The sequence below is a fragment of the Spodoptera frugiperda genome, chromosome 16 (genome assembly GCF_023101765.2).
Source record: "Spodoptera frugiperda isolate SF20-4 chromosome 16, AGI-APGP_CSIRO_Sfru_2.0, whole genome shotgun sequence".
In the NCBI taxonomy this organism is placed as follows: Eukaryota; Metazoa; Arthropoda; class Insecta; order Lepidoptera; family Noctuidae; genus Spodoptera; species Spodoptera frugiperda.
This window is the reverse complement of record NC_064227.1, coordinates 3,031,066-3,045,505: the sequence shown is the minus strand read 5'-3', so window position 1 is coordinate 3,045,505 and position 14,440 is coordinate 3,031,066. Positions and strand designations below refer to the sequence as shown.

General features: G+C 37.6%; 1 protein-coding gene across 10 annotated transcripts in view; it reads right to left on the bottom strand.

Moving 5' to 3' along the window:
* The window catches only part of LOC118280779 (ankyrin-2), an 83,457-nt gene that overhangs the window by 35,225 nt on the left and 33,792 nt on the right, over positions 1–14,440 (bottom strand). For all 10 annotated transcript variants that reach the window (XM_050699501.1, XM_035601154.2, XM_050699497.1 and 7 more), the window contains exons 4-21: positions 11,116–11,232; positions 10,540–10,695; positions 9,863–10,028; positions 9,199–9,359; positions 8,624–8,793; positions 8,218–8,324; positions 7,625–7,785; positions 6,762–6,965; positions 6,254–6,352; positions 5,839–5,976; positions 5,160–5,306; positions 4,254–4,397; positions 3,707–3,828; positions 3,264–3,357; positions 2,665–2,836; positions 1,977–2,129; positions 1,167–1,287; positions 402–422 (exon numbers count right to left, since the gene is read on the bottom strand). In XM_050699501.1, the coding sequence (XP_050555458.1) occupies positions 402–422; positions 1,167–1,287; positions 1,977–2,129; positions 2,665–2,836; positions 3,264–3,357; positions 3,707–3,828; positions 4,254–4,397; positions 5,160–5,306; positions 5,839–5,976; positions 6,254–6,352; positions 6,762–6,965; positions 7,625–7,785; positions 8,218–8,324; positions 8,624–8,793; positions 9,199–9,359; positions 9,863–10,028; positions 10,540–10,695; positions 11,116–11,232 (2,453 nt within the window). The remainder of the gene's footprint in view (positions 1–401; positions 423–1,166; positions 1,288–1,976; positions 2,130–2,664; positions 2,837–3,263; positions 3,358–3,706; positions 3,829–4,253; positions 4,398–5,159; positions 5,307–5,838; positions 5,977–6,253; positions 6,353–6,761; positions 6,966–7,624; positions 7,786–8,217; positions 8,325–8,623; positions 8,794–9,198; positions 9,360–9,862; positions 10,029–10,539; positions 10,696–11,115; positions 11,233–14,440) is intronic.

The following is a 14,440-nucleotide window of genomic DNA, read 5'->3' as shown; positions in this document are numbered from 1 at the left end:
ATCCACTTTTCACCATTTGTGTTATAAGTCCCATCTAATAGGGGGTGAGCCTATTGCCATGTACTGGGCACAATTCCAGACTCCGTGATACTACTGAGAAAAAATTTCGAAAAACCGAAAAAAGCCTAGTAATACTTTTCCCGACCTGGGAATCGAACCCGAGACCCCTTGTCCGGCAGTCGCACCTCTCGACCAACGAGGCAGTCAAGAGAAATCGATTAAAAAAGTTAATAATTAGCCTACGCCGTAACAGTAACAAAAACTAATCCAATGAACAAGGCATAATTTCAGTCGAGTTCCTCGTCAAAACAATACGTGAGTAAGCCGATAACATAATAATTAAGGCATAATTAATGAAAATGCATTTGTAATAAAAAAAAACAAACAATCACATCACTTACTTCTTCCATTGCAATTTCTTCCTGTAGATCCCAGTAAGCATGCGCAACAATTTGTATTAAATGTTTGTACATTCTGAAATATAACGTAACATCACAATCATAAAGATAGTATTTCCGTGAAACAATAACTTCTCAATGATCTAAAAGAGTTACAACATTTTTATAAGCCATTATTTTAGAAACTGTTTACATAATACGAGATTATTTTGACCTTGCCACTGTTTTATAAATATTATTTTTATTCACTACACTACTCATACCAAAGGGATTGAAGGTGTGAAAAAACCTTGGTAGCTTTTAGAATATAAACTAAAATTTTTACCGACTTCAAAAAAGGGGGAGGTAGTATGTTCGGATCCTTGTTTTTTTTTATTTGTTCACCAATTACTCCGCCAGTGGTGAACCGATTTTAATTTTTTTTTTTGTTTTTTTGATTAAAATGTCTCGAAAATGTCCCATTTTCACCAGATCAGGATCTGATGATGGAATCCTAAGGAAACCAAGGGGAACTTTCGAAAATCGTAGGAGCGAGTAATTCTAACCTATCAGTGGGTGGGTAACCTATTAGTACTAATAATAGTTATTTTATGTTTTTAGTTTTTATCTTTTGTTTAGTTTTTTGAAATCAGTTTTTTAAACTCTGTTTTTTATTTTTATTTTTATAAATGGTTTTACTACTAATTCTTTTACATAATGCTAAGGGATTCCACAGGGGTGTACATTGGGACCAACTATTGTAAGATTGACAATAGACGTAATACTGACTTGGGCTGTGTAGGATCCACATTGTAGCAGTATCCTTCAGGTGCCTGCGCAGTACTGTAGCGGCTGATACTCTTCACCACCACCTCCTGTTGGGGCTGGTAGGGCATGCCGTTTACGGATCCTAGAAAAGGAAAATAAAACGGGTTATCAACAAAGATGTTACATAATTACTCTTTATTTTATTTTTTTAAACGGGCCGACGTTTGGCTGCTATCTCGCCTGATGGTAAGTGATGATGCGACCTACGATGGATTCTTAATTTATTATTCTTTACTTACTGATTACTTCTTGGTACACAGAATACCATAATTTAAGACAATTGGTATCTATTGGAAACAAATTATCATATTACAAATAAAATATAATTGCTAGACTTTGAATAGTATACTAGAGAGTAGAGTCTAGAAATTATTTTGAAGTTATACCTCATAGTTGTTCTTTACACATGGTCACAGAAAAGCCGTCACCGTGTTATAAATAGTAATTATTGTCGAAGTGGAATGGATTTATCAATCACTGCATGGTATTTAATAGCGCAATAACTGAAAGATTTACCTCATATTTCTTTTAAACTGACATGGTCACTAACACTAGAATTGGAACTTGAAACGGGATATTTACCATGTTTTTCTATTTCTATGAGTTTCCGATATTTCGGCACTGTTGCAAGCGCCATGATCACGGATGAACTCATTGAAATAAAAAAACATGGTAAATATCCCGTTTCAAGTTCCAATTCTAGTATCATATTTATTTGTTTACATATTTTATGTTCAACAAAAAAGTTGTTTTATGAAATATGGTTCTTACCTTGTGATAACTCCATAATATTCTTATGGCTCATTGCAGATTCTGTCCTCTCGTCTTTAGTCACGTCTATTGGCAGAGAGTCATCTCCTAGAGACTTCATATCATCAGCTGTCAGGTAGCGGTATGGCTGATCGTTTAGGATAGTGTCTTCACCTGTATTTGAGAATAAAAATATATGTTTTATAGGAAGTAACAAATATTTTAGAACTTATTAATTTTAGTTATTGGCGATTGCAAGTTGAAACATTTTTTACCTAAAAATGTGTTCTAGTTTTAGTTTGGTTAAGAACAATTTAATTTCTCTTATAGAATCTATTACATTTGCTGCATTTACCGAAGTGAAATAACGCTTGCGTTGTGTTTCGTTATGTGAGTGAGGTTACCGGAGGCCCCTCAACTTCCCAATCCCCAATTCCCTAACAACCCTTAAATTCCCAACCCCTTAAAAGGCTGGCAATGCATTTGTAACGCCTCTGGTGTTTCAAGTGTCCATGGGCAGCGGCGATTGCTTACCATCAGGTGATACGTCTGCTCGTTTACCGGCTTGTTCCATAAAAAAAATTATAGAGATTTTTTATGAAATATACACAAATACAAATTGGTTTTCAGATATTGTCTTATGTCCCACTCATTAGTCATGTAAAACACAAATAATCGATGCTTTTCTTTGAAAGTTATGTTAACCCACCTCCTTCTTCCTCAGAATCAGACATGAAAGTCTCCAGCATGGTCTCTGGAGCCACCACCTTGTACTTCTCCTGGGAGACAGGTGCGATGGACGGCTCTGATACTTCTTTCAAGGTCTCCATGACTGTGACGTAGCCAAGTTTGGAGGCAATGTCCAGAGGAGTTTGACCGTTCTGTGTAAAATTTTAAAAGTGTAAGTAAAGGAAATGCTGAACTTAAAACAGGGTTGGGTAAAGTAAACTCGTACTAAGACCTCAGTTAGGTCTTACTTTGAGATCGAAACGAGATGCGTTCGGCGCTCTGATTGGTTGATTTATTCGAGCCCGCCAATCAGAGCACCAGACGCACTCTCGTTTCGTTTTCGCTTAACGTAAAGCAAACTGGTACTAAGGGTTCAAGTAGAGGTACGTAAAAGAGACTAATAGAAAATAAGACTATATGTAGTATGTTTATTTATCATAAAAAGAAAGTTTTAACTATTGAAGCACGGACTAAAAACATTATATTATATATTAGCCAAAACAATCTTCCTTCAATATAATTAAGATTTAAAACTCCTTCCAATCTAATTTAGATTAGGCTAGATAGATTGTCTCTTACCGTAGTAGTGGCGTTGGCATCAGACTTGTGTTCCAGTAGAATGTTCACAATATTGATGTGGCCCTGCTGAGCGGCGTGATGCAGCGCTGTGTATCTATTGAGGAAAGTAAAGTATGCCTTTAATTATTCATCTCTGATAGCGTTAAAATTAGTTATTTAATTACCTACATCTGCTAGTATTAGATTTTCACAGAAAACCGACGTAAAACAACGCTTGCTTTGTGTTTTGTTGACTGTGGTTACCGAAGACTCAATTACTTGACTTTCCCAGTCTTCACTATCCCCGGTTCCCAACAACAATTACATTTCTAACCCCCAGAAGGCCGGCAATTCATTTGTGACGCCTCTGGTATTTCGGGTGTCTATTGACAGAGGCGATTGCTTACCATCAGGTCATTCGTCTGCTCGTTTACCAGTTTATAAAATTAAAAAGTATTTCTTACCCGTGTGTAGTCTGAGCTTTAACAGAAGCGCCGTTTTCTAGCAGGAACCGAACCATGTTCGTCTGTCCGTAGTGACTGGCGATGTGTAGCGGTGTGTACCCGCCTTTAGTGCCGATGTCAACCTGGGAAATAAGTTAGATATTATAAATCAGGCTGCACGACAATCAGGCTGCACGACTAACAGACGCACAACGTGTCGCATGGGTTCCGATTACCGCACGGAGCAACTCTTTGTGTGATCGACAAATTGGTGTTCCAAATCAATCGGGTCTGGGTGTAAGTAGTGTGTGTGAAACTTGTATGTTTGTAAACGCACCCACGACACAGGAGAAAATGACCTAATGTGGTAAGCGAACGTTTAAAAAAAATCATATATAGGAAAGCTACTTTTTAATCGACTGTGACTCTAATCAATAACTGATAAAACAAACAACTGTAAAGTTACACAAATGGTATTTGCTTTTTTGGAACTTTTAAAGAAGATTAAGTTCAGTTAAATAAAGTATTTGACTATTTTGAAGAACAATTCTTCTGAAGCAACATTTACCTCTGCACCATTCTTGACCAGAAGTTGAGCGACAGGCACCCTGTCTTCTTGTGCAGCCAGATGCAGAGCTGCCAATCCATTCTTAGCCTGCTGGTCCACCTCCGCACCGTGCTCCAGGAGCAAAGAGCACATTTCTGTGTGTCCCTGAGAGAAGTAAAAACAAAATTGTCATCAATTCTTGTGATTTAGATTAGTGTAGTCTTTGAAAAATATTATATTGGTTACTAGTGAAACTTGAATGTTGGTTAAACTCGTTTTCTTTTTAAATTAAAGTCAAAATCATTTTTGGCCTCTATAAAATTTGTTACAGGAACCTTTCCGTAGTGGGTCCTCAATTTCCTAGCCAGCTCATCAACATTTTATAAAGAACCGGTTCCTCATCTTGACAAAAACTCTTTTCGCAAGTTACAGGATTCATCAATGCTTGTTCCCAGTTTGGTCTTTCTAACCTAACTAAGAGTCTTCCCTTATTCATTATTTCGTTTTCGGCTACTCACGAAACTGTTTGACGAGGAGCTCGACTAGTGTCAAGCTATGCTAAATGCTCTTATTCATGAGCAACATTACATGAAACATGAAGCGGCGATTGTCGCGCTGCTGTACGTATGCCCACCCACCCACATACTCTCTCTCTCTCTCTCTTACACACACACTCATAAGTAATCACCTACAAAGTATAATTTTAAGATCTCAATAATTATAATTATTTAAGCATTTTTAAACTAAGATAAACTATAATAATATAAAATTGTATAATTATTAAGCCTGTATTGTATATCTTTAAAATTGCTGTGCCCAAACTGGGTCCATAATTGTTACTTTTACATTTAAGAACATCTCTGTACATACATTGTGGAAAGCAAATAAATGAATATGAATATGAATATGAATGCTACTGAGTCTTACCTGCTGGGCTGCAAGATGTAGAGGCGTGAAGCCAGCCTTGGACTCTGCGTTGGTCAGAGCTCCATACTCCAGCAGAGTGGCTGCCGTCTCCATCTGGTTCTTGCGAGCGGCTATGTGGAGAGGAGTGTGTCCGTTCTTGGCTACAGCCTGGAGAAGAGAGAAGTATGAGAATTTGTAATAAAACATTTAATATGTTTAATAATATCATGCCTGTTGAATCCCACATTAAGGAAAGCAATAAAGAATTTAAATTTTGAATTAAACCTAACAATTAACACAATATTTTATAAGTGTTGAAAATTTCTTTCAATTATTATCTCTAAACTTAATTTTCTTTTGAATATAAAAATAAAAATGATGTTGAAGTAACACATACGCTTGTTACAAAGATGTTTCGTAACAAATCAAGAGATAATGCAAATATTCTAAAATCTATTGGGCACTACACCATAATAGTATCTTTATTACCTATCAAAAGATAAATGATATTTATTTTGCAAATAGGTTACAATGTATCTCTTTTACACGTCAATTAAATTCAATTAAACACGTCAATATCAGGTCCGAGGGTCCTTCCTTTTTAATGAAAGGATACTTCACCGGTTCCTTCTTTACTTATAAACAAATTAGTTTTTCTAACTATCAAACGGTCTCCTTTTTCATTTCCATCAATACTGACCTTAGCATCAGCTCCTTTCTCCAAGAGTGTAGTGGCAACAGCTTGCTGGTCGTACTGGGCAGCGATGTGGAGTGGTGTCATGCCATTCTTGCCCGCTTGGTCAGGGGAGGCACCATGAGCCAGTAATAGATTCGCCACCTAAACATTGAAGATTGTTATTGAGATACAATAATAACGCCCACCTTCTAAAGTGTAAAAAAACTAAAGATCTAAAAGATAATTCAAGGTATAGACTAAAACTTGTGCGAAAACTGTGATGATGGGCAAATACTAGTAATGATTTTATAATTGGGTCAAGTAAAAGATGGAGTATAGTTAAATCTTCTTTATATTTATACACTTTAAATGATAATAGCCAGGTTATCACTAATATCTATTCTGAACTATAAAATGTATGTAAGTATTCTACACGTACCTTCAAATTGCCATATTTAGCGGCTAGATGCAGCGCTGTAAAGCCCTTCTTTGTAGTCGCTGTCAATGGAGCGTTGTGTTCAATTAGAGCTGCGGCGACCTGCGAAAAGTAATATTATTTGCAATATGTTGCGTGATCGTGAAGTAGACATTTGATAGCACAAAATTTATTAAACTTGAACAAACATTAGAACTTACAACGACGGTACATATCCCGTCTTAAGTTCTAATATTAGTGTTAGTGACTATGTCAGTTTAAAAACTTATAACTTGAACAAAAGTTCAAGTTGATCAGTTTAATAAATTTTGTTTTACGTTTTTTTACAATGGTTAATCAGAACTATATCAAAATGTCCAAGGTACATCATAGCCTGGAAAGATATCTACATGCATGGACTTAACCAGGAAAATCCACAGCTCTTGAAGGATATCCTGACCTCGTGATATCTGATTCTGACTAGTTACATGTTTACTCTGTGTTTAAGGAGTTTCTAGACAAAATAACTTACATCATGATTATGCTGTTTAGCAGCAATATGCAGTGGGTTGTAATGGTCTGCCGTCATAGCTCGTACGTCAGCGCCGTGTTGCAGTAACAGCACTGCAATGTCGACGTTGCCGAGCCGAGAAGCAATGTGCAGTGGGGTCTGGCGTTCCCTGGCCTTAGCTTCCACTGCTGCACCATTGCGGAGTAGGATTCGGATAATGTCAGTCTGGAATAGAATATAGATGATAAACTCTCAAACAAAAAAGATGTTTTTATTATCATTATGACAGTATCAACTCTTTCAAAACTCTGTAAGCAACTAGCGCCATACATAACACGTGCAACACTAAAGGAGTTGCATTTTTAATGGGACAAGCCCGCCACAACCTCCCATACAACCATGAAAACACCGGAACACTGAAGTCCGGCGCGTGACAGGGACATGAATCCTTTCTTCACATGAGTGAGTCTTCTTCGGACATGAGTCTTTGGATCCCGTTACGAAACAAATTTAAAGAAGTTATTAGAGAAGAAGAAAAAGAAAACGATAGTTTCCACTTCCCTCGGTGAATTTAATGTAGGAGACAGAATGACTTAAGCCTAAAGGCACAAAAGAGACTGCACAACTGGGAGAAGCCCAGTCGCCAAGCACCACGGAAATTTTACTTAAAACTAAGTGGGTCCTATGTGTGAGCTGTTATACTTGCTTCCAATAATAGGTATGGCAAAAACGCCTAAACGCACGGAAATTTGTTCTAGACTCCACAAGGTCCGTATAATAGACTACACCTGATGAAACAATAAAATTATCTACCATAGTTTAGTTAGAGTTGCCGGGTTATCGAAATTGTGAATTTGGGGATGGAGAATGTAAAATTGCGTTACCTGGTTGGCCCTCGCAGCCAAATGCAAGGGTGTCTCTCCCCTGACAGTGGGTACATCAGGGTTGGCTTCATGCTGCAGCAGGTAGATCACGATGTTCATGCAGCCCATGAACGCAGCCACGTGGAGAGGAGTCAGTCCTGATTCTGTGGTGGCTTGTATACCTAATGAAAGAAGAATGTGATTAGAAAAAGAAAAAGAAGTCCTAACAGAACCGGATACATTTCAGAGAGTGTGCGGGGGAATTGCACAACTTGATTCCGCTTAGTCCTTTCCATCATCCATACCAGAAGACAATCAGCAAAGCGCCACCGCTTCATGATAGATATCCCACCCACTCGCACGAAGCGCTTCGTTTCAAGCTGCCTTGTGCGAACTGCTAGGGAGTGGAACTCCTTGCCGGAGCCTGTGTTTCTTGATGGATATAACCTGGGCGTCTTCAAAGCCCGAGTGAATAGGTTGCTAATGGGCAGACGTGCTCCATCGTAGGCCGCATCGTCACTTACCATCAGGCGAGATAGCGGCCAAACATTGACCCATCAAATGTAAAAAAACTCTATATCCTCAGAATATATACTCCTCAGAAGATTACTTACTGGCACCATACTTGAGCAGTAGTTCCACCACCTTGATCCTGTTCTTCTTGCACGCGATGTGCAGTGGGGTAAATCCGTTTAGAGCGCGCGCATTTGCGTCTGCGTTCCTGCGAAGCATAAAATATGTTTAAAATTTAGTATACTTTCATCTCTTTCAGGTAGAGGGAGGAAGAGATCATCGACATTTTAAGGTAGAGGCAGGAAAAAAAGCAAGTGGTGTTAATGAAATAGATGACGATACAGAAATTATGGACTGTATAAAGAAAGATATGAGGGAATCAGGAGTTTATTAGTGGGTTATAACAATGAAAACGTTTCAAATAGGAAAAGAAGATATCACACAACCATCAAATAGCTTGACGTACGGACAGGTTACATAAGTTCAAGATGTTTATAAAAATCTCACCTATCCAATAAAAGTTTAGCAACTTTAGCATGTCCACAATGGGCCGCGACATGCAAAGCTGTGAGGTAATCCACAGTGACGTCATCGACTGGGGCTCGACGGGACAGCAGCACTCGAGCGGCTTCAGCGTGGTCACCCTGGGCTGCCATGTGGAGGGGAGCCAAACCGTTCTGTAGGAGGAGAAAAAGGAATGAGAATCAAAGCTAAATATTTTGAATTAGACGTTCATATGGAGATTGCCAATATTTCTCTGTTATTTTGTCATGAAAGCCTGTTATCCAATCCAAATTGCGCATTATTTTATGTAAACCATATGAGCATAAAAAAGGTTATATGAATTTAGTAAGACCTGTCTAAGGAAGGTAATATAATCAAAGTAGTATTATGAACATATAACAATTCTCTGACCAATACTCCATCTATTCAGCTATGAGAGAAATAACCCTTCGTGTGCCAGAACGCAGATCTACGCGAGGTACAATATATTTCTATTGTTGTCTTATATACCAGCGATACATACGAGAGGTTAATTCAATCTCCTAAAATTGACATGTGGTTTTACTTGTGTCTCTTACCTTACTCTTGCTAGTAATAGGGGCTCCCCTATCGAGAAGCACCTCCACGACCCTCTCGTGGCCTGACCGCGCAGCGCAGTGCAGAGGTGTGAGTCCATCTCTAGTGCGGGCCTCGACGTTGGCCCCATTGTCACATAGAAGTGACACCATGTTTTCTTTTCCTGGAAGTTGTTATGACATTAGTGCCTGTTGCTACTACTGCTAGATAGAATTTTGAGGTTTTTAGAAGTATTGTGGTGATTGCACCACTCATATTTACCTGATATATGAATAAACCATCAATAATCATTAAGTCAATACTTAACATTGTGGTTTAACGGATAACTGATGCAACTTATAGATAGAAAAGTCCTTGAGACTCAAGTTTTTACTATAATTAGCATCAGCACATTGTTGCTATCCTCTGCTTGGCTTTAGGTCTCCTATATGAGCAGTTATCAGACGTGACAGAGCAGATTAAATTGATTAAAGAGCACTGTTGCCTGATCTCCACTACAATGCGAAACCCCTTAGTAGTGAAGATTGTATGCTATCCTGACATTACAACACAGCAAATATTAAGTTTAAGTAATTGGGCAAGGTTAAGTATTAGGCATATGTACAGCAGTGGACGTTTTGTGGCTGATATAATGATGATGATGATCCAATATTAAGTTTTACTTACCCCATTTAGCAGCAACATGTAGAGGACAGATGTTGTGCTTGGCAGCACAGTTGACATCAGCTCCCTTGGCCAGGAGCAGTCTGGCAACAGCCTCGTTGCCATAGTGAGCCGCGATGTGGAGCGGGGTGAAGCCAGACTTTGAAGTCACGTCAGGATTATGTTCGTTCTGTTTGGGAGTAGGAATTTGTGACTCACCACCGTACTCAGAGTCATTTGATGGTTGCTTAACCCGTCGTATGCTGAAGCACTGGTCAGTGTGAGACACAATGTGTATTCTATTGTTGTCTCATATTCCCGCAAACGAAAGGTTAAACCAATACTTAGCAATTGTTTTCGGAACAAAATCGTTAATAAGGAATAGTTTAAGTAAACATTAAATGTCTCTGAGTGCGACAGTTAGACTTGGAGCAGCTTGAAAATCGGCAAAGATGGATAGTAATCATTTGTAGTACCGTATATCTTTATATCTTCAATTTAAATATATGTCTTAAATGCTTCAGTCAGAACAAAAGACAACAGATTTAAGTGAATAGGGGCAAACAAGCATATAGATCACTGATGGTAAATGATAATCGCCCATGGATTATATGGGTCACCCACAACAAAGAGAAGAGGGTTTTAGAGAAGCCCTTTTACCCCTTTTACCTCTTTATACAAGGAGTTGGATATCCACAAACCTCAAGCAATAAATTGGCAGCCTTGACGTCATCCTTCTTGGCTGCGATGTGCAGCGCTGGTAAACGGACTCGTCCACGAGTGTCAGCTTCTAGAAGAACTGCTACCACCTTCTCATGACCTTGCTGCATGGCCACTGCCAGAGGAGTGAAGCCATCCTGGAAGAAATAAGGTTTTTAGTAATGATCTAGACTAGTGTTCATTAGATCAGGCTCAATGATTGCGACATTATCCAGTGTGATTGTATACAAAAAGATTATTATTTCATTACATCTTGTATCATTTTTAAAGCTGGCTCCACTATTGTGGTTTTGATTTAGAGAAACAAGTCAAAACTTAATCTAAATAACGACGCACGACACGAGTGCCGTGGCTGAATAATCGACTGCAAAGCAACGTGTTTTACTCCCACAGTAAACCATTGTATCATCCACAAATTTGATACTGGATTTTAAGGAGATGTGTGAAACTATGTCCTAGAGTGTAAAATACTGTCTTTTAGTAATGAAAAAATTATTAACTTCATATTAATCTGCATATCTAAGTCCTATGGTGTAAATGTACCATATCCTGCTTACCTCAGTGGCAAGGCTCTGGTTGGCTCCATTAGCCAGTAAGAACTTCACGACACCATCGTGGTTCTCCTGCGCCGCCATATAGAGTGGCGTGAAGCCATTCTGAGATTGGATGTTGACCTGGGAAAGAAAAGGCATTTTCAGAAAACATAGCAAAGGACATACGTGTAAGTTACAAGTATGTGCATTTATCAAATCCGACCCAAACCCAAAGCAGAACTACTCCTGCTTTCTCCGATTCCTGGTTGCCCGATCCTAAGATCAGGGTGGTTTTGAGTCATTAAGAGTCTGACACTCTATCTCGCCTCAGCCAAGGTGGGAGAAGTCATTGTATAATGTTGCCCCCTTTTAAAAAAACAGGGAACATACGAATCGCCTCGTAAGTAATCAGCGCCACACAACGTGATGTATTAGTTAACATTAGCAAAACATCAAAAGCATAATATAATTCATAAAAAATCCACTCTCTAAAACAAAAATTATCGAAAGCTTAAAACCATTAATTATGTGCCAAACGTTTGACGGCAATATATACGAAAATTCTGAAAATAAAACAATGAATCGATTCAATAAACAATGTTCAGATATCGACCGTTATTCCAATGTTTATGTGTTTGAATGTCAAAATATTTTCAAAAACGATGATTAGTAAAGTGCTCCTCAAGTATTTGTTATTATAAATGTCTGTCATTTTCTAGAATACTTCATTCATACATGAAAATGGATAGACAGACAGACACATTCTAGAGAAATCATTAGTTTTGGAGAACAATGATTATTTAATGTGATTTATTAAATAAAATCAATGTTATGAACAAGGTTTTTGTAAACAACATTATGTTTCTTTAGTCTTGGAGTAAATCAATCAAATAATACTTTTCGCCAGTTATTCGAATCTTCGTTACTTTCCTTTCCTTTGTTATGTTATGTTTGTCTTTCTTTCGCTTAGCTAAGGAGCGAATTAATGATAGCACGATTTTTGTTTGACTAAAGAGATTATTCTTCTTTTCTTTTACTATTTAAATGTTTGACTGATTCCAACAGTATCAATTATTTTAGTTTATTCGACACAGGATCACAGTATTAATAATAGGGATTTACCATAGATACCTATTAATTGAATCATCTCAATCACAATACAGATATGTAAACTAAATAGTAACCTAAAGGACTTATCATTTAGCGTCACTTTGCTTTGACACAAAGTTACCAATGACTCAAACTGTAGATAAATCATTGGCAATAACATATCCATTCATGTAGAATGAACATGTGAGAATCTTTGGAATAAATTGTTTAGAGAAAGCAATGAGGTGGAAACTAGATGAAGATGAAGGAACACTAGAGGTTAACTTGATCAGATAAATGGAAATAGACTTAAACGTAACCCTTAGTATGGTTCTTTGATTGGTCAACTCGAATAAATCAATCTATCAGAGCACCGAACGCGCTCTCGTTTCGATTACTTTAAACGTAACGCAAAGTCATACTAAGGGTATAGAATGATTCAACGCTGTTAGATCCAATGAATAATAAGTTAGAAGTTACTCGTAAATAAGGTGATATAGCTGATGTTAATTGTTTTACAAAACCACCTGTACTTGTCTAATAAATGTTCATTATTTTTTGGTTTTTTTTATGGTATAAGCCGGTAAACGAGCCGACGGACCACCAATGGTAAGCAATCGCCGCAGCCCATGTACACTTGAAACACCAAAAGCGTAACAAGTGCGTTGCCGACCATTTGGGATTTAGGAGTTTTAGAGTTATTAGGGAATCGGGGATTGGGAAGGGGGTAATTCAATAATGTAAGCACAATCTACAGCAAACTAAGATACTGATAGATATTCAAGTATTCAAGTATTGATTGCATCCATAATGTACAAAGGTGTTGAAAATACAATATTAAGTCACAATTACGAACACTATCGGGCACAGCAAAATATGGATGAATAAAAACATATTTTATGGGAATAATTCATTCAATTTAGTTAAACAAGTGTACGGGTCATGTCACACAAAGAAAATCCTGGAAAAATAGCCCTAATAAAAAGTAACAGTATCTACAAAAAGGGAGATGAGTCAGAACGATATAATAGTACGAAAACTTCGACCAAAACAGGTTGAGTCATCTCATAAGCAAGTCTCGCATCTAATAATTTATTAGACACTTTTCTTTTTCTTTTATTTCTAAAAGCAATTCATTTGGTTGCTATACGATTGATTATATTATTAGCTTCTATTTCCATAAATCTTATGATTCATCATTTATTTCTTTATTTGTATTAACAGTCACAACGGTTAAAAACCAATTCTAATATACCACTATCTACCACAGTTTAAATTTTAGATATCTAAAATTTTTCTTATTATTAATCATTCTTATTATTATTTATTTACTTATCTTATTTTCAGGCATGGTCGTCCCGCTGCAAGGCAAAGGCCTCCCTACTCTCTTTACTTTAACGATTTTTAATATGTTTAATCTAAAATCTATGTTTGTCAGTTGTGTTTAAAATCTCATGTATGAATGCTAAGCAGGTGGTATACCACCTGATGATGATATACCAATAAGCAATAGCATCCATCCAGCAGCCATCTTTAGGCTTGTCATAATTCCCACCCTTTTGTGAAAGGGAAATATCATTCCTTGACTTCTCCCGTCTTAGGAGAGGCAAGAGAGTGTCACACTCTGACTAAAACCCACCACGTTCTAACTCCAGCTTTGCAAGCCGGAGCTCCGATAACCAGCTAGGCAGACCGCAGCAATCCCCACCCTTATAAGAAGGTATGTGGATCACAGTTGCTTTATAGAAAAAACGATGTCTCTTGGTGGCTAATTTTAGGACATAATCGGGTCCATATTTGCTATACACTAGATACAATTTCAATGGAGAAAATCGTAAAGTCCTTTAATTCTTCGTCAGCCCCCGAAAGTCTATTCCTGATTCTCGATCATGAGAAGTTCAGGAAAACTTCTCCGTTTCTTTATTTCCAAAAGCAATGTATTAGCCCGAACATGATAGGTCATTAGTTGGCATAACTCATGTGATTCATCATTCCTTTCCCAACTTTGTTCGTATACACGAGCCCAACCAGATGTTACTGTTTGTTTACTAATTCATATTCTTTTTATATCGTTTTGTAATTGTTTTTCTTGGAAGTCCTACACTGGGGTGATTGGGATCACCAATGTTGTATTAGCAGCGAGTCATTTACCAAACCGGGCAGTCTGGAACACTTTTTCTTAAGATTGGGAATTTGTAATCAAAATTCCAAACATCAGCGGAGATAAAAACTAAAATCATGACATAATGCTTTTGTATCA